Source organism: Balaenoptera musculus, chromosome 7, assembly GCF_009873245.2.
Source record: "Balaenoptera musculus isolate JJ_BM4_2016_0621 chromosome 7, mBalMus1.pri.v3, whole genome shotgun sequence".
Classification (NCBI taxonomy): domain Eukaryota; kingdom Metazoa; phylum Chordata; class Mammalia; order Artiodactyla; family Balaenopteridae; genus Balaenoptera; species Balaenoptera musculus.
In genome coordinates, this window is record NC_045791.1 from 41,271,212 (window position 1) to 41,292,780 (window position 21,569).

Here is a 21,569-nt window from a genome sequence, read left to right on the forward strand (position 1 = left end):
ATGGATAAATAGTTGGAGAGAAAAAGAATTCCACTGAGCTTGATCCTTTCCCCTTCCTCCTGTGAAAGAAAGAGTCCCCTTAGCTGGCTACCTTGACTTCTCAGATGCAGGGAATAAGAAGAAAGTTTTCTTCTAAGAGGAAACTTGCCCCCAAAATGTAGGTTCCCAGAAAAGCTAGATGACAAGCCCTGTTGCTGCTCAGCAAAGCCCTTAAGGGACCCCGCCCCCAGCCCATATAAAGCCAGGGTGCAGTGGGGCAGCTGCACTCAGCCTCCAGAGCGCCGGCACTGGCCCTGGCCCTGGCACGCGCTATGGCAAGTGAAATGCAAGTCCAGCTCTCCGCGTTGAAAGGGGGGCATCCTCCTGCAGGTAGGCTGCCCACCTGCCCTCTGTCCTGCAGACAGCAAGACCCCTCGGCTGCTGCTGCCCCTCCTTCCACGCAGCGCCTTCCACAGAGGTGCCCCAGCAGAGCAGAGGCTCTCAACCTCCCCTTGTTCCTTTAACTTCCTCCAACCTGAGTCCCTCCTATCTTTGATCCTTTTAGGCTTCTGTGTAAAAATCACCTGGGGATTTGTCAGGCCCTGTTGAATTAAAACCTAATTCTATATGGGAGTATAAGGGATTGGGCACTGGTGGAAAGGAGCAGGTGGTGAGCTTGGACCTTCCCTCCCTGGCTGTAGGTTAGCAGTGACCCATTCACACCTGGAAGGTAATTTACTGCCATGGAAACATTCCTCCCTGGAGGTCCCAGCTTTCGGACTCAGTCTCCCGAAGGTGCCTGTACATCATCTGACTTCACACCCAGCCAAGCTAGCTTCCACACAGAAGAGAGCAACCCAATTTTTCTCTCCCTTCTCAGGCTCTGGGGTTGGGCAGTGTGATCAGTAATGTCTTTTGTCTGTCACCAAGCTGAGGAGCACTTTTTAATAAGGACACTAGCAGGGGAGGGGCTGACTGGAAAAGTAGCTATCAAGGCATTTTGCAAAGCATCCACAGTTCTTTTCTTTCTGTAAAAAAGGTATGCTATTTATATCAACTCCCTGGAATATGGAAATTAGTTTTATTGTACTTAACCATATGTTCATATAGATTGGCTGAGGCATGCAGGCCTATTTTTAGCTGATTTGATGTTCTTTTAACTGCCTTTCTTCTTTTTTCCTTAAGAAATATCTCAACAACTTGACCTCTTTGTTCTTGCCTTTCTCCATTTACAAAATTTATTTATTGGTATCATTCTTTGGCTCCTCTAAGCCAAGGTTATTTCAGTCATCTTTGCTGCAGAGGATGATGGCAGGTATAAACTTCACAAAGCATCAAAAACTGACACAAGGTTCAGTGGCTTTCTGGTGAGCAGCCCAGCCAAAGTCAGAATTTTTACTACTAATTCTGAGTTTCCATTTCTCAGCACCCTGTCCCGGTCTCCTGTGGCAGACTCCTGACTTTTTATGTTTGTAATTGGATTTAGGAATATTTAACATTATCTATATTTAAAGTTAATGATGCTAATTAATGATCAAGAACCATCGATGCAAATTATTAGAAGTTTCTACACAAGGACAAAAGAAAATGCCATTCTCTTCCCGCCACTTCCACCCCAATCCTTCATAAAACAGTTCAGCTAACACTTTATTTGCTAAATGACGTTTATACACAAAGATCACAGAGATAAACTTAACCAAGTGAAAGTTTGAATGAAACCACCAGGAACTTTCTGTCTCCGCCACTAATGATTGCTAATTACTCTGTGTACATAGCACACCATGACGCCATCAAGCATGTCACAATGCCTCTGGCATGACAGTTAATTATTATGAACTGTGACACTACAGATAAGAGGTTTGGGATAATTAGAATGGAGATGAAGGAAGACTTTTGCCTCCCCACTGAGAACAAGGGAGCAAAGAAGCCTCATCCTTCAGATTGTCTCGCTATATATTTTAAGTCTGAACCAGATAGCTACTGTACAAAATTTTATTTATAGAACAAAAATAATTCATTGCCAGAATTCCATTAAATTTCACCTGATTTTTATAGGCAATAGACAGGTCCCTGAAAGTAGGACGCAGACATGATGAAAGGTCTGTGAAAGGTCTGACATGGTCTTTGGAATCAGACAGTCCTGGATTTAAACCCTGCTTCCCTTCCACATCTCTGAGCCTCAGTTTTCTCACCTCTAAAGCAGGTGGTAATAAATAACATTGATATTGTAAGGTTGTTATGACTATGAGAGGAGATAACCTATGCAAGGTACCCAGCACATGAATGTTAATCCCTGTAAAATGCAGGCCTAGTAAAACACATAGCCATCAAAAGAAATGATTCTCCTCAATTGTAAGACCTCCTGATGTGTATGGGCTGCATTCGGCACTACTGCAGTCGTCAGGGCAGAAGAAAATTGCAATGGGAAAGATACATGTGCCTGCTCCGTCATGGTTAAAAATGAAACCACTCCAGAGTCAGCCAGCAGCTGTAACTCTTTCCCACCTACACAGGGGGTGCTTAGTGGTTTATTCTCTGATGTATATTAATATAATATATTGTACCTCTGTGAATCCTGGTTATAAATCTATGCTGTAAAACAACACTACATTAAACATGAGGCGGCCTGGGCTCTAGGAAGCTTAGCTTTTCTGCTAAGGATTTTCTGCTGTTTTGCTTTGCCTCGCTCTCAGTTTTATAGGAACTCCATTACCTGAACAGCCAAAAATGTGTGAGTAGAAGGTAATCCAAGGAAACCAAGTACATATGTGATGAACCAGAAAAAGCAGCAGTTCATGAGTTTTTGTATATTCCTTGCACTTTAATTTGTTTTAAGGCAAATGAGTCAGAGCCATCAAAGGGGTCCACTGAACCCCCAGAGAGAATCCATTTCCTGGCTCATTAAAGAGAGACGGAAGTTTGGGGAGTGTATCCCCAAGGGTGAAACTAATGCAGAAAATGGGGAGGAAACCATAGCTGCAGAAGGGCTAGTATGGTTTTTTAAAAAGCAAACACCAGAGGCTTAATTCTCTCAACTCCAGTCTGCTCATGTCAACTTCTGGGAGTTGATCTGTGAGGTTCAACAGAGAGGTTGCGAGACCCACTACCCCACAGGTCACAGGGACAGGGGTTTGATGACAAGAACAGCTGCTATTCACTCAACCCTGTGTGACTGGCACTGCACAGAGCCTTCTAGACACAGCACCAGTACTGCAGACTGATGATGTACCCTCATCCTTGTTTCACAGAGGAGCAAACTGAAAGTCAGCAAGGTCGAGGGACGTGCCCAGTGCCACATAGCTGGTGAGAAGGGGCAGAGACGTGACAGTAAAGTGGGGCCATGTCAAGCCCTCTCCCTCTGAAGCCCTCTCTCCTTGCTTTTCCTGATGAGAGTCTTTTGTCTTGACTGACGGTTTAGAATACGCCAAAAACTCAACGGTGAATGCAAAGTAAGCGTTTTGCAAACATCTAACCTTTTAATTAAATTCAAATGAGCGTTCTAAGTCACAAGGCAGAGTTTGCCCAAACCTTTGTGGTGGTCAGCTTTTTCACACACATTCTCCACTGATTAATGAAGGAAAGAAGCTCAATTTTTCTTGCAGGCTTATCTTTCTTTATCTTGACTATCCTCTACCAAACACTGTGCAAAATGCCTGGAAAATCTGAACTGGAAAATTAGTATATAGCATTCTAAACTCAAGGGTCAACTTTCGAAAAGTTATAAACTACAAATGCCGCCACAAAATTATAACTCTTACTCAGATATAGGAAAGCAAAGTTTCATTTTCTCCACATCAATGTAGATTTTCTAACAAAACTATCCAAAACATCTCTCTCTTACATTTTTAAATCTCTAGTTCATTTTGCTTATTGAAAGGACCTAAACATGGAATTATGTCAGTGATTACAAATTTTTTTAAATAAATTTATTTATTTATTTTTAGCTGCGTTGGGTCTTTGTTGCTGCACGTGAACTTTCTCTAGTTGCGGCGAGCGGGGGCTACTCTTCTTTGTGGTGCGTGGGCTTCTTATTGCGGTGGCTTCTCGTTGCAGAGCATGGGCTCTAGGCATACGGGCTTCAGTAGTTGTGGCATGTGGGCTCCACAGTTGTGGCTCGCGAGCTCTAGAGTGCAGGCTCAGTAGTTGTGGCGCACGGGCTTAGTTGGTCCGAAGCATGTGGATCTTCCCGGACCAGGGCTCAAGCCCATGTCCCCTGCACTGGCAGGCAGATTCTTAACCACTGGGCCACCAGGGAAGTCCTTTACATTCTCTTTAAATTTCTTTTGGGATTTGTTTCTCTGAGTACACTATATTCTTTCAAAAGGGAGGGACATGATAAATTTTCTTTTGTAGGTAGATGGGAAGAGTTAGAATTACAGTAAAGACCTTACAATAAAAATGATCTAGTTCAACTTCTACCAAATTCCCCAAAATCCTTCTAAAATATTCATGGCAGATACACTTCTTTTCTTTACTTTAACACACTAAGGGACCAGAGATATACTATTGTACTATGCAATCTTCTTCACTTTGATTAACACAGTTATATGTAGCCAGACTCTGCATTTCTGGAACTTTCATTCTTTGCTTTCCATTCTCTCCTCTGGAAAAACATAAATATAAATAATAATAACTACCAATTATTAAGTGCCTACCATGTACCAGCTTCTTATGTCACCTCTATTCCCTAGGACAGCCTGAACAATCAGTATTATTCCCTTTTGAGGGATGCAGAAACTGAGCCTCAGAGGAGTTTATCTTGCCCAAGGTCACAGAGCACAGGAGGGGGTAGAGCTCTCTGACCCTAGATAACATTTCCTTACCAGTAAATCATTCCTCCTCCACAAGACAGCCCCTAAACTCCTTGAAGATGGCACCATAAGCTTCCCTTGAGTCTTTGCTTCCTCAGAAACGATCTTTCCAGTTTTCCCAGTTCCTTGTCTGACACGGCTCCTTCTCCACTCTGGTTGCTCTCATCTGGACATTCTCTAAATTGTCTGTGCTCTTTCAAATGAGTGGCACAGAGCTCAACATTTCAAAGGTCTTCTCACTTTTAACTATTGCTTATTTTAACTATAACAAGTGTGCTTCTACAGTTGGCTATAATAACCAGTGGAAGAAAACATGCAAAAACAAAAGCATCAGAGAAAACAAAAGGAACACTAATAAGAAAATAATTATAGCACTCCATGTTTTAAAGGCATTTGTCATAAGGAGGATGAAAGATACTGCTGGGAGAGATACTGAAGGCTCAAGCTCTAGGTCTAGAGCTATTGTGATTTGATTCCTCTTGGTAGAAGAGGCTATGGACCACACCACTCCTCATACAGTGGCACACCCTTCTCAAGCAGTCTTCCAGAAAAAGCCACCCCTTGGTTTATTTCATCTCTGTATTCCAGGGCTATTCAGAAGGTGTTTCCACATTATTTCATTTCTGTTGCTGATTATTTTGTATGCCTTTTTTTCGTGTGTGTGTGTGTATGTGTGTGTGTGAATTTAAAGCAGACCATGTATGAAAATAGGATTTTTTTCCTGGACTGTATCTAATATTACAGAATTCTAGTGAGACGCCTTTATAATCAATAAAAAAAAAACTTGGTGATTCAAAATGACCAAGTGGAGCTTATTCCATGAACACAAGAATGGTTTGATAGTAAAATATTCATTAATATATATTTATAAAATTTTTATCTATTAATATAATTAACCTCATTAAGGTGAAAAACCATATTATATACATGATAATAAAAAGGCATTTGATAAAATTCAACATGTGTTTGTAATTTTTTAAGCCCAATGAAACAGTAATAGAAAGATATTTCCTTAATATGATGAAAGAAATATATTTGAATATACATTATATATATATTGTAAATATGTGTGTGTGTATATCCAACTAAGTATACATCATACTTAATGGGAAAACACTAAAAGCAATCCATTAAAAATTAGGATGACAAAGATGTCCATCATCACCACTATTTAATATTATTCTAGAGAAAGTAATATTATAATTATTTGCGGATTATATATTTTTACCTGGAAAACCTAAGGGAGTCAACAAAAATATTATAAATAGTAAGAGAATTCAATAAGATCTGGGTATAAAATCAATATTAATATAAGAACAACAATCTGTGAAAGCTATAATGGAAGAATAGACCCTCTCTACAACTGCAACAGCAGCAAAAAAGAGAAAATACTTAGGGAATAAACCTAACAATAAATGTGTAAGATTTATGTGAACAAGTTACTGAGGGACCCAAAAGAAAATGTAGAAAATGGAAAAGCATACCATATTCTTGAATAGAGAGCAACCAGGAATATAAAGATACGAATTTTCCCTTAAAAAAAAAAAATCTATAAATCTAAAGCAAGACCATTAAAAAACTACCAGCAGGATTTTTTGGAGGGAATTGACAAACTGATTCAAAAGTTCATATGGAAAAATAAATAAGAATAGCTAATAAAATTCTGCAAAGAAAATGTAACAAAGAAGGACTATCAAAATTAAAATATGTTAGGGACTTCCCTGGTGGTCCAGTGGTTAAGACTCCGCACTTACACTGCAGGGGGCACGGGTTCGATCCCTGGTCAGGGAACTAAGATCCCACATGACATATGGTGCGGCCAAAAAAAAAATTTTTTTAAAATATGTTATAAAGGTACAATCATTAAAATAAAGTTGTAATGGCATATAAACAGAGAGATTAATGGAACAGAAGTCCAACAGGACAAATGGACCAAAAATGTGAACAGTTTATAAAAGAAAATACAACTGGCTTCTGAAACACAGAAATAAGCTCAACTTTTAATAAAATATAAGAAAGACAAATTATTTTTCTTTTTCTTATTGGTTGATAAAGCCAAACATTTTCTAATTCTCACTGTTGCTTGAGATATAGTGAAACAATCACTGTCATTGTAGCTGGTGAGATTGTAAACTGGTGCAACCACTGTGAAGGGTGACTTGGCAAGATTTAGTAAAATTTCAAATGCACATACTCTTAAGAATTAACAAGATCATTTCTAGAAATTTATCCCATGGATAACTTGCACTTGTGCAGAATTATGTATATGCAAAGGATATTCATTGTAGCATTGTTTGTGATAACAATGGATTAGAAACATCTAAAATGTCCAACGGTTGGAAATTGGTTAAGTAAACACAGAATGTTCATATAATGAAATTTTAAAGCAGATGTTAAAAAGAAAGACATTCTCTCTATAGATATATATCGATAGGGAACTTACTCCAAAGTATATGACTGAATGAAAAGTATAAACAAACAAGATGTAGAACAACGTATGCTGCCATTTAAAAAAATGTATAGGTATGTGTATAGAATGTCTATCAATGAATACATAGGAACTTGTTAACTTTAGCAGTATCTAGGGAGATGAACTGTAGGCCTAAAAATAATGGTAGAAGGGAGACTGCAGACCTTTCCATGATTTTTGAATTGTGTGCCTTATGCATGTACTATTACATAATCAAAAAAATTAATTAAATAATAATTTTAAAAGAAAAATGATGAAGTCAATTCATGAGGGCATTGAGAAATATGTTTTCCTATTTTTCACTTTATTGGAGCCAGTTTTAGAAAATTGCCAATCTGACATTTCCATAAAAAGAATTAACAGGTTCAAACAAATCAATGTCCATTTAGCTTTTTCTCATTTGAGCTTGTCAGATTTCAGATGTGCAAATTTCCTGGGAACAGAAAAATGTATTTGCTTTGACTTGCAATCTGAAATGGGCTGCTCCTTTTCAAAAGTTGATTTCATCTGACATTGTTAAACACTTGAATTGCTGTTAGGTCATCTGTAGCCTAATTAACACTAATTGATCTCTTGAATGGCAGGATTATTAATGCAGTTTAATTACTCATTAGAACATCTGAGCTCCTCCAACATCGGAGGTTTGGGGTCTGGGATGGAAGGTGGGCATCTGGTGGGATCAGAAGCATCTCTCTTGAATTAAATGCCTGTTATCACCACATGCCCTGACTTTTGGCTCATTCTCCAATCTAGCTTTTGAAAGCTTTGGTTGAAAAAAAATTTTTGCAAGCCTTGCACTTTAATCTTGTGGGAAAACAGAAGGGTCACATTGTAATTGTCGGTTGCTGTCATGAAGAATGTAATTGATTTGATAATAAAAAAAAATGTTTTTCAGTAAAATGCCTAAGGGAATAAATTGTTATCTCCTCCCCAAATCGAAGATGTAATAAACACCTCTGCCTTTTTTAGCCTCAGGTCCCCCTCTCCGAACACAGACAAGCAAAAACCTTAGCCCTTCTCTCCTTCCCACCTTGTTTGCCCAAAATATTTTTTTCTTCTGTTATGCTAGTTCAGGGTACCTTTTGATTATGTTGTTTTAGATTAAAGTTTAGCTCTTCAAAAGTTCTGAAATTCTTCAAATCTACAATAAATTCATACCTTGAATAACAAAGCAAACTGTCTCTTGCTGCCCTAAATATGACTCCCTTGTTGATGCTTATTTGTTTATAGTAAAAGCTGGAGGAAAGCGAATCTCCAAAAAACAAGAAATTGGCGTCTTGGAGAGACACACCAAGAAAATGGGATTAGAGAAAACAAGGTAGGGGACTGCTTAATTTCTTTTCCTTCTTCATCTTGATTTTTAAGTGACGCTACTGACAGAAGTCAGAGGCTTCGCTGGATCTTAGGAGAAACCAAGGCTCCCTAGGCACTTACTAACCAGAGTTAGAGGCAGCTGGCATGGTGGGGTGGGGTAGGGGTGGGGGTCAGCATGGGAGAGGGGGTTAACTACCCTCTGGAGGACTCTCTCTGCCCATCCTCCTCTTCCCTGCAGCCAGCCCAATTGCCTCCTGCTTAAAAAGCAAGGTCCTGAATGCATCCAAACAGGACTCGTGTCCCTGTATCTTATTTTCACCTTAACATTTAAAGTACTGTCCCTAAGCTGGCCCTGTGTTTGTAATAAGCTTTCTGCTGAAGCAAATCTGAATTAAAAATAAATGTGCTTTTTAGTTTTTTTTTTTTAATTCCTCACTCAGTTATTTAGAAAATAATGGCCACTGTATTTGGCACATCTGGAAGGAATTTGGATACGGAGGTTGTTTTCTCCCTGCTCCTTCCGCAGTAACCTTGACACACTGCACTTTTCTCAGAGCTAAGCAGAGAGCCGAGGGCTGGATCTCATGTACAAATGGCCCAGCCCCTCTATGCCTTGGGTAAGAAAAATAATGCCTTCAAAAAGAAGTGAACATGTGAAACTAGCTCCTCCAAGTAGAGGCGCTGCAGAGCCTATTTCAGGATGGTTTCCATAGGTGAGCTCATGAGTGATTCAGGAGTGAATTAGAGGATGCTCAGATACGTCCTTAAGAGTTAAAATGGTAACAGTCTCAGAAAGAAAGTGTGGAGGGAAATAGGCTATGGAATTTCTCGGGGTTTTTTTGTGGGTTTTTTCTTTCTGTATAAAATTACCTTTTAGATCACTTTAAAAGTTTTCTTCTCAATTTCTGGGAGGGAAAATTTTTGAGGATTTTTCTACTTTAACATGAAATACTCTAGGCTTCCCTGGTGGCGCAGTGGTTAAGAATCCGCCTGCTAATGCAGGTGACATGGGTTCGAGCCCTGGTCTGGGAAGATCCCACATGCCGCGGAGCAACTAAGCCCGTGTGCCACAACTACTGAGCCTGCGCTCTAGAGCCCACGAGCCACAACTACTGAAGCCCGCGTACCTAGAACCCACGAGCCACAACTACTGAAGCCCGTGCGCCACAACTACTGAAGCCTGTGTGCCTAGAGCCTGTGCTCCGCAACAAGAGAAGCCACCGCAATGAGAAGCCCGCGCACCACAATGAAGAGTAGCCCCTGCTCGCCGCAACTAGAGAAAAGCCGGCACGCAGCAACGAAGACCCAACGAAGACCCAACGCAGCCAAAAATAAGATAAGTAATAATAATAAAAAGATAATAAAATTAAAATATAAGAATTAAATTTTAAAAAATGAAATACTCTATCCAAAATATATAAAGAACGCATACAATTCAGTAGCAGGAAAGCAAACAAGCCAGTTTAAAACTGGGCAGAAGATTTGAATAGACATTTTTCCAAAGAAGATATACAGATAGCCAACAGGTACATGAAAAGGTGCTCAACATTATTAATCATCAGGGAAATGCAAATCAAAACTACAATGAAATATCACCTTACATCTGTCAGAATGGCTATTAACAAAAAGTCAAGAAATACCAAGCTGTGGCAAGGACGTGGGAAAAAGGGAACCTCTGTGCACTGATAGCTTGTAATACACATTGGTGCAGCCACTGTGGAAAGCAGTATGGAGTTTCCTCAAAACATTACAACTACAACTACCATGTGATCCAGCAATTCCAATTCTGAGTATTTGTCTGAAGAAAATGAAACCCTAACTTGAAAAGATACATGCACCTCCACATTTATTGCAGCATTATTACAGTAGCCAAGACATGGAAGCAACCCAGGTGTCCATCGATGGATGAATGGATAAAAAAATGTCATACACACACACACACACATACACACACATACATACACACAGAGGAATACTGTTCAGCCATAAAAAAGAAGGACATCCTGCCACTTGTAACAACGTGGATGGACACGAGGGCATTATACTAAGTGAAATAAGTCAGACAGAGAAAGGCAGTGCCATATGATCTCTCTTGTATGTGGAATCTAAGAAGAAAAATAAACAGGACAACAACAGCAAAAACTCAAGCTCATAGGTGCAGAGAGCAGATTCGTGGTTGCCAAAGCTGAAGGGAAAGGGGATTGGTGTCTGGGGTAGACAACGGGTGAAAGAGATCAAGAGGCACAAACTTAGAGTTATAAAATAATTAAGCCCTGGGGATGAAATTGTAGCATGATGACTATAGTTAATGATACCGTATTGTATATTTGTAAGTTACTAAGAGGGTACACCTTAGAACTTCTCATTACAAGAAAAAACATTTAACTATGTATGGTGAGGGGTGTTAACTAGACTTATTGGGTGCTCATTTTGCAGTATATACAAATATCAAATCATTATGTGGTACACCTGAAACTAATGTAATATTATATGTCAGCTATACCTCAATTTTTAAAAATTTGCCCCTTTGGCATTAAGCTTTTGTTTCTTCTGAATCAGAAAATAACTATCGCATAATTAAAGCAAAGCTATAAGTCCTCAAGGGTGGGAGTCACATATTATTTATCTCCTGACCCAGCATCTAGGACAGTTCCTAGAACAGAGAAAGCACTCTGTAAATGACGTCACACTGTCATTGAATTGCCAGCTGGTTAACTTCGAAAACCTATCCCGCTACTAAAACCTGACTCAAATGTAAGCCCTGTTTAGTGTGACACCGGTAAACATGCCTGGGCCAGGGGCTCAGGAGCGAGAGTCATAGCTTGGAAATGACCTAGTTGGCAACCATGGACAAGTCATCCGTTTCTTTGCACCTCAGCAAAAGGGACTTACTGTTAATTCTAACATCAGGTGAACACTGCAGGAAGAGGAGCTGCCTAGAGAGTCATAAAGTGCTGATTGGAACCCTCTTAAAAAAATTCAATTGTTTTCTAATAGTCATTAAAAGATGGGAATTGGACCACTACAGAACTTAAAACAGCAGAAAAATAGCTCTCTTGTCCTGTTTACCAGGGATAGATATAGGTATGTGGAAGCTGAATCTTATAGAACTGGAGGACCATTTTAAGGAAAAATAATACAAAATTACAAATATGAAATGGCTAGGGCCCCTCCCAGGGCCTTGAAAGGAGACTGTGCAGTGAGAGGCCCTGAAGCTTCCCTAGCTCCCCCATGAGTCACCTCTGCTCTTTCTGTCTGCTTCGTGAGTGTTTGCATGGATAGGATTTCCTCCTTTTCGTGGGCAAACACCTCCTTATATCTTCTAGGAGGATAGCTTTTGAAAAATATAGCGTAGAAAATAAATTTCTAAGCATCATCAATCTGTGTCCATACCCCAATAACTTCTACTAACCAACACAAACCATCCAGAAAAAAGTATGCCAAGCGCAGAGTTCCCGTCAAGAAATCGCACTGTAAGCTCAGCCCTGATTGAAACTCTCCTAGCAAATAACTTGGCCTGAGAAAAGAAGCCAGACACAAAAGAGCACCTGCTGTATGGTACATTTTATGATATACAAATAAAGTCAAAACTAATATATGGGGCTGTAAGTCAGGGTAGTGATTATTCTTAGGGGCAACTGGTTTGACTAGTGTTACAAGTCTGTGAATGTTCACCAGCCTATACATTGATAATACGTGTACCTTTCTGCATGTATGCTGTACTTTGATGAAAAGTTTAAAAATATTAATTATAATAAGTTGGCCTGCAAAGCTTGTTGTAGTACATGGGCACACAGGGTAGGATTTTTTTTTTTTTTTTGTCTTCCAGAAGTAGCCAAGAAGCAGAATGAAAGCTAAAAGGCCAAGTAGAAAACCCTCTGTAAAAATGGTTTAGCCTCTTTAGTGGGAAAGTTTCCATTTCTATGTGAAGTTTCTTTTCATCTTCACAGTGCCATTGCAAATGCTGCCAAAATACGATCGATGGATGCCCTGAACGATACTCTGGAGAAGGTGAGCCATGGGTGAGGTGCGTCACGTGATGCTCCCAGCCAGTATTCACCCAGCCGCCCAGCCGGTCAGGCTGCATGGGTGAATGAGCTGATGGCCACTGGGGTGTTTTCCAACTCAGAGGTTTGATGTCCTTGTGAAAGAATCTGCTCTCAGTTCAAGGAACACAAAGTGGTTTTGATGAGAAAAGCTGATGCTCCCAAATTCCTAGTGTCTATTTAATAAATCATTTCAAAAATAAGATAGTAAATTAAGCAAGACTCATGATGCCACATTGGCACAACTTGACGTTGCCATCCCAAATATTTATTGGAAACGTTGGCCTGTTGTTATAAAAAAGGCAGCCTGTGCATTGGGAATTCAGCCCTTTTTGAACTTCCTCCCCACCACTCACTCCCAACAGGAAATGTTTGATTTGAGGCCAGGGTGGGTGGTGGAGGGTTGCCTATTTGGGGGCTGGAGGAAGCCTGAGCATTGGCTGGCTTTATCTAGTGAAGTCTATTTATGAAGGTGGTTGACCATTGCTATTTTTATTTCCGTATCTTGAATTCTTTCTAAGTAGCTCAGGAAACTCAGAAAATTCTTCCCACGTAGACAGTGGTTTAGTTTTGGATTCAATCGTTTGTTTTTAAATGTTGTAAGTGAGCTGAGTGAGGGTCCTTATTCTACTTCTAGGGGGCGGGTGCATTGAATTCAGGCATTGAAGGACCACTCTTTCTGCTGCCCCCATATTTATTGAAGAGACAGGACTGGGCCGGTGTCCTTTGCAGAAGGAAGACTTGCTGTTATTACCAAAATCAGGGGTCTGAAAATGATTAGAGTAGAAACTGGGCGGCTAGACTTCTGAGACCCCTGTTTGGCACTGGCTTCTCCACTTGCTACCTCTAAGGTCTGGAGCAAGTTACTGATCCCGTGCCTCTGATTCGTCATTTGTAAAATGAAGATAAGGAAGAGGATATATATACTTCAGATGGCTGTTGAGTGGAATCAATGAGGTTCACACACAGGAAGTTCTTAGAACAGTGCCCCACACAGAGTAACCTGCCTGCACTCTCTGCTCTAATTAGTAACATCTGTTTTATGGCAATGAAAAGAAAAGGTGTGTCTGAAGCCCATGAGGCAACTAGTATCAGGCAAGATCTTAATGATAGACGAAAGCTACAGAGCCTTCTCACGTAGGGGGGCTCGGTTCTCCCATCAGATAGATCGGAAGGAGGGCGGTCATAAGTGACTCTTTGCCTTCCTGACTTTAGAAGAAGGGCAGGGACGGATGATGACCTGCCACGCACATTCTCCAGCCCCTGCCCACTAAACGCTTCTTCCTCAGGGGCAATAGAATGTCCACAGTAAGTAGAGCTAAGTGGAACAGATATATTCCTTTAGAATATATGTTAACCCAAAATAAAATGTTTAAAGAGAGTGGTCAGTAAAGGTTGATTATGCTGTACTTTAGGTATGATGCCAGAGCCTTTAATGTTTTTTATAGACACATGTGCATATGGCTATGACATAAAGGGTTCTTTCCCTTTCAGTTAAAAATATCACTTCCGAATTTCAAAGATAAACAGAAGAAACAAATAACAACAACAATAAGTTGTATTTAGAAATCATAAGAAAATATTGAGTTGATGTGCTGTTACAAATATTTTTAACAGCAATTATATCTATTTTTTTTTTTAAAAGCCCCTTTAACACTTAGCTCCATGTCTACTGGCGTAGGTCTGTGGCTAAGACTGCATAGATTACTGGTTAGAACAGGTTCTGGCATTCTGGCATCAGATATCAGGTGCCTGGGTCCTATGCTGACTCTGTCACTTGCTAGCTGTGTGTCTTTGGGCAGGTTTCTTCACTTCTCTGTGCTTCTGTTTCCTCACCTGTAAATGAGAATGTGGTTTATAGTACCCACTTCACGAAGATGTTGTGAGAATAAAATGAAGGTATAGAACATGTGCAAAGGACTCAGCACAGAGCCAGATACAGTTAGCCCGCAGTAAGTGTTAGCTTCTATTCCCAGGGAGATATCCTACAGGGCGTCACTTGGAATCCAGGCAAAGGATAAGAGACCAGCAATAAAATCAAGTCCCAAGATTACCATAAGTCACTGTCTTGAATTTGGAAGTTGGTGGGATCCACATGGTCCCTTACAGCTAAGAAAAATCTTCCCTGAATCCATAACTCAACCTGAAACATAATAGAATTTCATAATAAAAAAGGTCAACCTGGGGTGGAAAGACCAATGCCTTTTAAGAAATAGACCTGCTGAGATCAGTGGTTGCCAGAGAGTGGGAGGAGAGGTTGACCACAAAGTGACGGGAAGGTATTTTGGGGGGTGATGGAACGGTTCTATATCTTGACTGAGGTGATGGTCACAGATGGTATGCACTTGTGAAAACCCATAGAAATAAACACTAAAGAGGGTATCTATTTTACTGTAGATAAATTATACCTTAATTTTTTAATGAAAAATGCATAACTAGCAGCAACGAAGACCCAATGCAGCCATAAATAAATAAATAAATTTAATTTAAAAAAAGAAATGCATAACTATACAGCCTAATATAAAAAAATAAGACATATAAAAAATAGAGATATATGGCTTCCCTGGTGGCACAGTGGTTAAGAATCCACCTGCCAATGCAGGGGACACGGGTTCGAGCCCTGGCCCGGGAAGATCCCACCTGCCACAGAGCAACTAAGCCCATGTGCCACAGCTACTGAGCCTGCTCTCTAGAGCCCGCGTGCCACAGCTACTGAAGCCTGCGCGCTCTAGGGCCCGTGCTCCACAACAAGAGAAGCCACAGCAATGAGAAGCCCACGCACAACAAGGAAGAGTAGCCCCTGCTCTCCACAACTAGAGAAAGCCCGTGCACAGCAGCGAAGACCCAGCACAGCCAAAAATAAATAAAATAAATTTATTAAAAAAATAGAGAGAGAGATATAGATATCTGATGATAAATTTTCATCTGCATTACAATGATTTTCCCAACAATATATATTGTCATGAAGATCTAACAATATACAACTGGCCAGAAGAAATATAGTAGCAGAAATGAGGGTCATAGCCTCTGCATTTATTAACATTCCTTCATGCCCTCAGCTAGAATTATGTCTAGTTCCTAGAACCCATGTTAATTCTCATACCAGTTTAAGAACTTAGAGTCCAAAACAGTGAGAGTTATAGCCCTATTCATAGGAGCTCAGCAACCATTCAATCATGGCAGGAAATTTCTATCCATATGCTATTCATGTCTGGATACCCTACTTTAAAGCCAACCTAGGGTTTAAGATTTGGGAGATTGGAAAACAATTCCCAAGAGGCGGGAATTGTACAAATCTAAGTGGGAAGCAGCCTAAAATTTTCCCTGCCACTCTTTCCCCCACTCATCTCCACACAGACTTCACTCCCCACTACCTTTCTAGGTAGGTAGGACCCTCCCTTCTTCTCTAGTCAGTCTTTCCCACCTCTTCCAGCCCTAAATACTGAGAGAATTCATGTTGCCCACTGACAGGCCACATAACGTGTTTATTCCTGCAGAAGAGGGGTTGTGTAAGCTCTCTAAGAAAAAATCTGGGAGACCTGGTCTTAGACCAAGTTCCATCTACTCCTTAGAGTCACGTAGCTCCCCTGAGATCTATGATTGCTCGTTTACTTAATTATTTTAAGGCAAGGAATGAGAGAGAATGATACTGCCAAATATATTCATTCTCCGGATAGTTACAGAAGTTAAGTTTGGCAATAGTTGTGAAGCTTCTCCCAACATAAAAGTATCCAGTTAAACCATTAGTAATGGGGTTGGGTTATAGTGCGGACAGGGGTGGAATGTTGAAGCCTAGTTAAATTGGGGCCACTTTTCAAGCTGCCAGCTATGTCACCAGGGCCAAAGTTAGTGAGATGTATGTGAAATGGGATCCTGGGGGAAAGGAAACTATCAAAGGCATCTGCAAATCTAAAAAGGTTTCTCTTGTTCTGTGTAGGATGATCCTTGAATTTCATTGACTCAAGCTGAATGTTTTGTTTTAAGCACTTTGCTTAACGGGGTGTGGAAATCTAAGTGCCAACATTCAAGTTGGAAGTTAACACCCTGGAAAGATGAAGAGCTGCCAGTCTGCTAATACCACCTGACTTCAGGCTCTAAAACAAAACCTGCCACCGACTTTTTAATTTCCAGAATTTCTTTCATAGCTCTAATCATAAAGACTTTTACCATACTTCTTTGACTTTTTCTCTGAAATGAAAAATGTAGTCTCTGAGGTCACAACTTCCCAAGATGAAGGTAAATTCTCAATGTGGAAGTTTCTATTGATCTGCTTTTCAAGTTCAATATTTTGCCCCTTATGGGATGGAGTCACAGCCAGGAAAAATCCTTACACATATCCTTCTTTCTCTTGTGGGGTTAACCTAGATTCTTTTACCCTAATGAGTCAGGCAAACACCTTTCATTCTACAAACCCTATCATTTTACAAAGATTAATGATGAAAAATCCAAAGTGTCCCCAAAGTTAAGATGTCAGACTAAAGCACAGGTTGTAGGTTAGAAAGCTATTCCTACTTATTTCTAGTCTGGACTTGAATATAAAATATTCCTATCTCCATTGGTATAAAATCTACAGCAAAGAATCAGGGCATTTAATGATTGACTATTATTTACAGTTCCATCATCTGAAGGTAGACCCTTTATAGACTCTCCACCCACAACCCCCAAGTCTTTCTATATTAGGATGCTCCTGATTGAGGGGGTGGGATATTTGAGAAAGAGAACTTGACTCTCTGGTTGTATTTTCACCTGTCCCTATAAAGCCCTTACCCTCCGCAACTTGTACATTTGTAATTTAATAATTATGGGCAGTTTATCTAAGGCTGTTATCCTTGCTGGAATTGTTTCCACTATTTTCTCAATCCTGTTGATTTTTTTCCCCCTAAATTTTGCCAGACCAGTTCACAGATGGCCAACAGCCCCCAGGGGCAGTCTCCCATTCATTCTGATCTGTGGCATTCCTCTTTTGAGAAGCAGTTGAGCAGAGCTTTTACAACCTCAGTTAAATGCCTTAGTTGAAAGGTAGCCCCTAACCCTTGTGCATTCCTGGTGAGAATGTAAAATGGTGTAGCCACTATAGAAAACAATATGGCAGTTCCTCAAAAAATTAAATATTGAATTACTGTATGATCTAACAATTTTGCTTCTGAATATATAGCCAAAAGAATTAAAAGCAGAAATTTGAAGAGATATTTGTGCAACAGTGTTCATAGCAACATTATTCACAATAGTTAAAAGATGGAAGCCACCCAAGTGTCCATCAGCATATGAATGGATAAACAAAATGTGGTCTATATACATGCAATGGAATATTATTCAACCTTAAAAAGGAAGGAAATTCTGACACATACTGCAACATGGATAAATCTTGAAGACATTATGTGAAATGAAATCAGCCAGACACAAAAGGACAAGTATTGCATGCTTTCACATTTATGAGATACATGAAGTAGTCAAATTCATGGAGAGAGAAGGTAGAATGGTGGTTACCAAAGGCTGGCAGAGGAGGTAATGAGGAATTATTCTTTAATGGGTACAGAGTTTCAGTTTGGTATGATGAAGAAGTTCTGGAGATGGATGGTAGTGATGGTTATACAACAATGTAAGTGTATTTATTGCTGCTAACCTGTGTATTTAAAAATTGTTGAAATGGTAAATTTTATGTTATATGTATTTTATCGCAATTTTTTAAATGATCAAAAAATGTAGCCCCTGAATTGTGGAGATAACCCTGGAAATGATCAAATAATGAGTTAGTGCCAAATTAAGCAATAAGTGTGTCCTCTCACACCGTTCTCCTCTCCCCTTTCCTTTCCCACCTCCACCCATCATCACTCTGACACCTTAAGAGCAACAATCAACATTGTGGTTTTCTCTCTTCTTTCTCAGCTTGTCATCTTGCCCCATCCATCTCACCTTGGCTAATTGCCCAGATTTCTGTTATATCAGAATTATTTGTTCATTTCCTTTCTCACCCCCCTTTACCTTACATTTGACTTTAAGTAACTTGCCAAGTAGATCTTCCTACCTGTAATCTCTTGAATGTGATTTAGAGCTAACCTGAAATAATCCATCTGTTTTAGTTGACACTAAGGACACCTAGTCTGGAAGAAAACTACTGAAGTCAATGACCTCTTAAGTTTCCTTCTGGTTCTAACGTTAAAAGAAAAACAAAACAAAACACTCTGCCTTTACCACACTATAAAATGCATGTCATGTGGCCCAATGATAACTGATCTGACAAAAAAATAAATCAGTAGCTCTTTTGTTAGATTGTAAAGTAATACTTATAACCAATACCTCAATTATGTTTCTTCCTTTCTACTAGAATGCCAGCATAGACCGTCCTTGGATTTAATTATTACACAACTTTTACCTTCTCATTGTAAAAGAAAACTTTTAGAGAAACAAAGGCAAAGTAAAGAAAAAGACTAGGAATTGCCCATAATTCTACCCCTCAGAGATAATCATTGTTAACACTTCAGTGTATATTCTTCCAGTATGTTTAATTTTTTTAAGACCAAGAAGAAAGAACTTTCTGGAGCCAAGTTTCACATGAAAGGGAATGCTGTGTGCTCAGAGCTCAGGGACATTTGAGAAGTGATGTAAGGCACCTATGTTTTCCCTGGCTTAGAAGAGCCCAAACAAACCATAAACAGTGTGATGTTTGGGGTCATGAACAGTTTATCTCTCCTTTTATTTGAGTGTCAAGGCAAGGGCATCTAAGTTCAATAGTGATAAATTAAATTCCTAGTGAGCTGAGGCATCCCTTCCTTGCTGGCTAGGGAAGGTGTTCTTAGGTACCTTTATATTGAATCAGTGGGCTTGAAAACCAAGAACTGGAATGGAACCAAAAGGCCTCTGGGTCCAAATTCTCCTCCTAGGAAAACTATGTCTGAAAGACTTGCAACATTAGGCATCCTTTCCATCTTAAGCTGTCCTTAATGTAAATTCCATAAGGTCTCTTTGTTCCATATGAAATTCCTCTTATTGTCAAAGTCTCAGTCTGTGTTAATTTAAATCTATTTAAGCTCATTTCCTCATAGATGTCTTCTGCAGAGATGACTAGTGAGAACTTTTGTTACCTGAAGCTAATAAGGCATTCCTCAGCCTTCTCTTTACCAGACTGTTTAGTTTGAACCTTATAAAACGGCCAATTTCACATACGTCAACCTAAAAAACCCCTAACTCATCGTAACTTCTTTCAGAGGTTCTTTATTTCTGATCTTCTGACATCTGAGGCGTTCTTCCTCCCCACCCCAGGACCTTCTTCAATGTCCCCATAGCCTTCTTAGCATATAGTGTTCCCTATATGCATAGTAGTGCCAGAATAATTTCTAATATTGGAGGACTGATGAAGATATTTCTACCTTTAAAAATGTCACTTCAAAACATATATATATATATATATATATATATATATATAAAATTTATATAATATATTTTATAATTTTAAAAAATTAGAAACACACTAATGAGGGAAAACCCAGGTTAACAAGTGTATCCGTGGATACAGAGCTAGAGGTGGTATGGAAAAAAGAGATACTATCAAAGAAGTAAACAAAACTGTGAAATTCCTCTGACCAGCTGTTTTGTTTTCTACTACTTTAATACTTTATGACCAAAAAGATCCAATATGCTCATTTTTTTCTTTCCTCCTCACCTTTAGCTCAGCCATAAATTTCCAGCAATAATGCACATGGCACATCAAAAACCCAGACCTGCTCTGGAGAAGGTCACTCCACTGAAAAGGATCTACATTATTCAGCAGCCTCGAAAATGTTAAGCTGGGATGTAAAACACAGCCGTCTAGCCAACTGCCTCTAATATCTGAGAGCTTAGCAAAAAGGACCAACTTTCCACAGGTCTAGTGCACTTTCTTGGTAAATAAAATAGCTTTTATATCTTCTCTTCTGACTTTAGGTAATAAAGCATCCAAAATTGCAAATCCGGTTCATTCCTGGGCCTCATTTTGGTCCTAGTCAGGATCCCATTGATGTTTACGTGTGTAATTTTGTTGAATAAGTGGAGAATCTAGAATACTGGACTATCCACTCCACCTCCCTGGATAAGCTCTTTTCTCCTTGATGCAGACCGAGTGGTTCCACCCACAGTGAGTTCTCCTTGAAGACAAAGGTTAGAAAGCAGTACACTGAGCCTTGCAAAGGCCAACATTCTATGCAAACGTAAGGAGTGATTCTTCTCAGTGTGTTTGTATAACATGATCAAGTTTTCACTTGAGGTGAAATGTCTTTTCCAGTTTCGCACATAAATACATAGTTTGTTTTGAAGGTTTGGTGAGGGAAAATGAAAGTATTAGATTTATTGCAGACATATTCTCTTCTGCAAAGCAATCAAGGTCGGAAAGTAGAATTCTAGTTTCAAGGGGAGATTTGCTCAGGGCCTCCCACAAAGTTGATGTCTAGAACTGAGGGGCCCTGATGGTACAGGACATTGTGGTTGGGGTATAGAAGTTGGTTTTAACTGGAGGTGGAGGTGAGAGGGAAACCTGCTCTAGCTCTTCTACCCTCTGACACACACACTCACTACATATGCTCACAGGTGAATAGCCAAGAGCATCCTCAGGTGACAGTAGGGGACAACCACATTTTTTTCCCACAGAAGTTAGCGGCCACTCATAGTTCCACCATTCTGCACCTCTAACTAATAATGCTATCCAACAATCAGCATTTCTCTCTACCCAAGGAAGGGGTCAGCACTCCAGCCCATCACTTTACAGGTTGACAGCCCTTGGAGTATGACCTGATGCCAAGACTGTCTCTGATTCCTGGAAATCCAAAGGCACCTGGCGAAGGCCCAGTGGTCATGACGTTGCACCCCACCTCCTCTCCTGCATTGTTTAGCTCTTTTTCAGGATTAAGAGAGCTGTTTGAGACAATATCAAGCTTCAGTCAGTGCCCCCATGAATCAATAAGGCAGTTAGTCCTGACC

At 39.9% G+C, this 21,569-nt stretch overlaps 1 protein-coding gene and 1 non-coding gene across 2 annotated transcripts; both read left to right on the forward strand.

Moving 5' to 3' along the window:
- The first annotated feature begins 262 nt into the window (after positions 1-262).
- DAPL1 (death associated protein like 1) lies at positions 263-20,568 on the forward strand. Its single transcript, XM_036858581.1, has 4 exons — positions 263-369; positions 8,491-8,578; positions 12,525-12,585; positions 20,287-20,568. Exons 1-4 carry the CDS (start codon positions 312-314, stop codon positions 20,401-20,403), a joined length of 324 nt encoding a protein of 107 aa, XP_036714476.1. The 5' UTR covers positions 263-311; the 3' UTR covers positions 20,404-20,568.
- On the forward strand, positions 6,509-6,581 carry TRNAV-UAC. The gene has a single exon. It is a non-coding gene; the product is annotated as a tRNA-Val (tRNA).
- Positions 20,569-21,569: the final 1,001 nt, after the last annotated feature.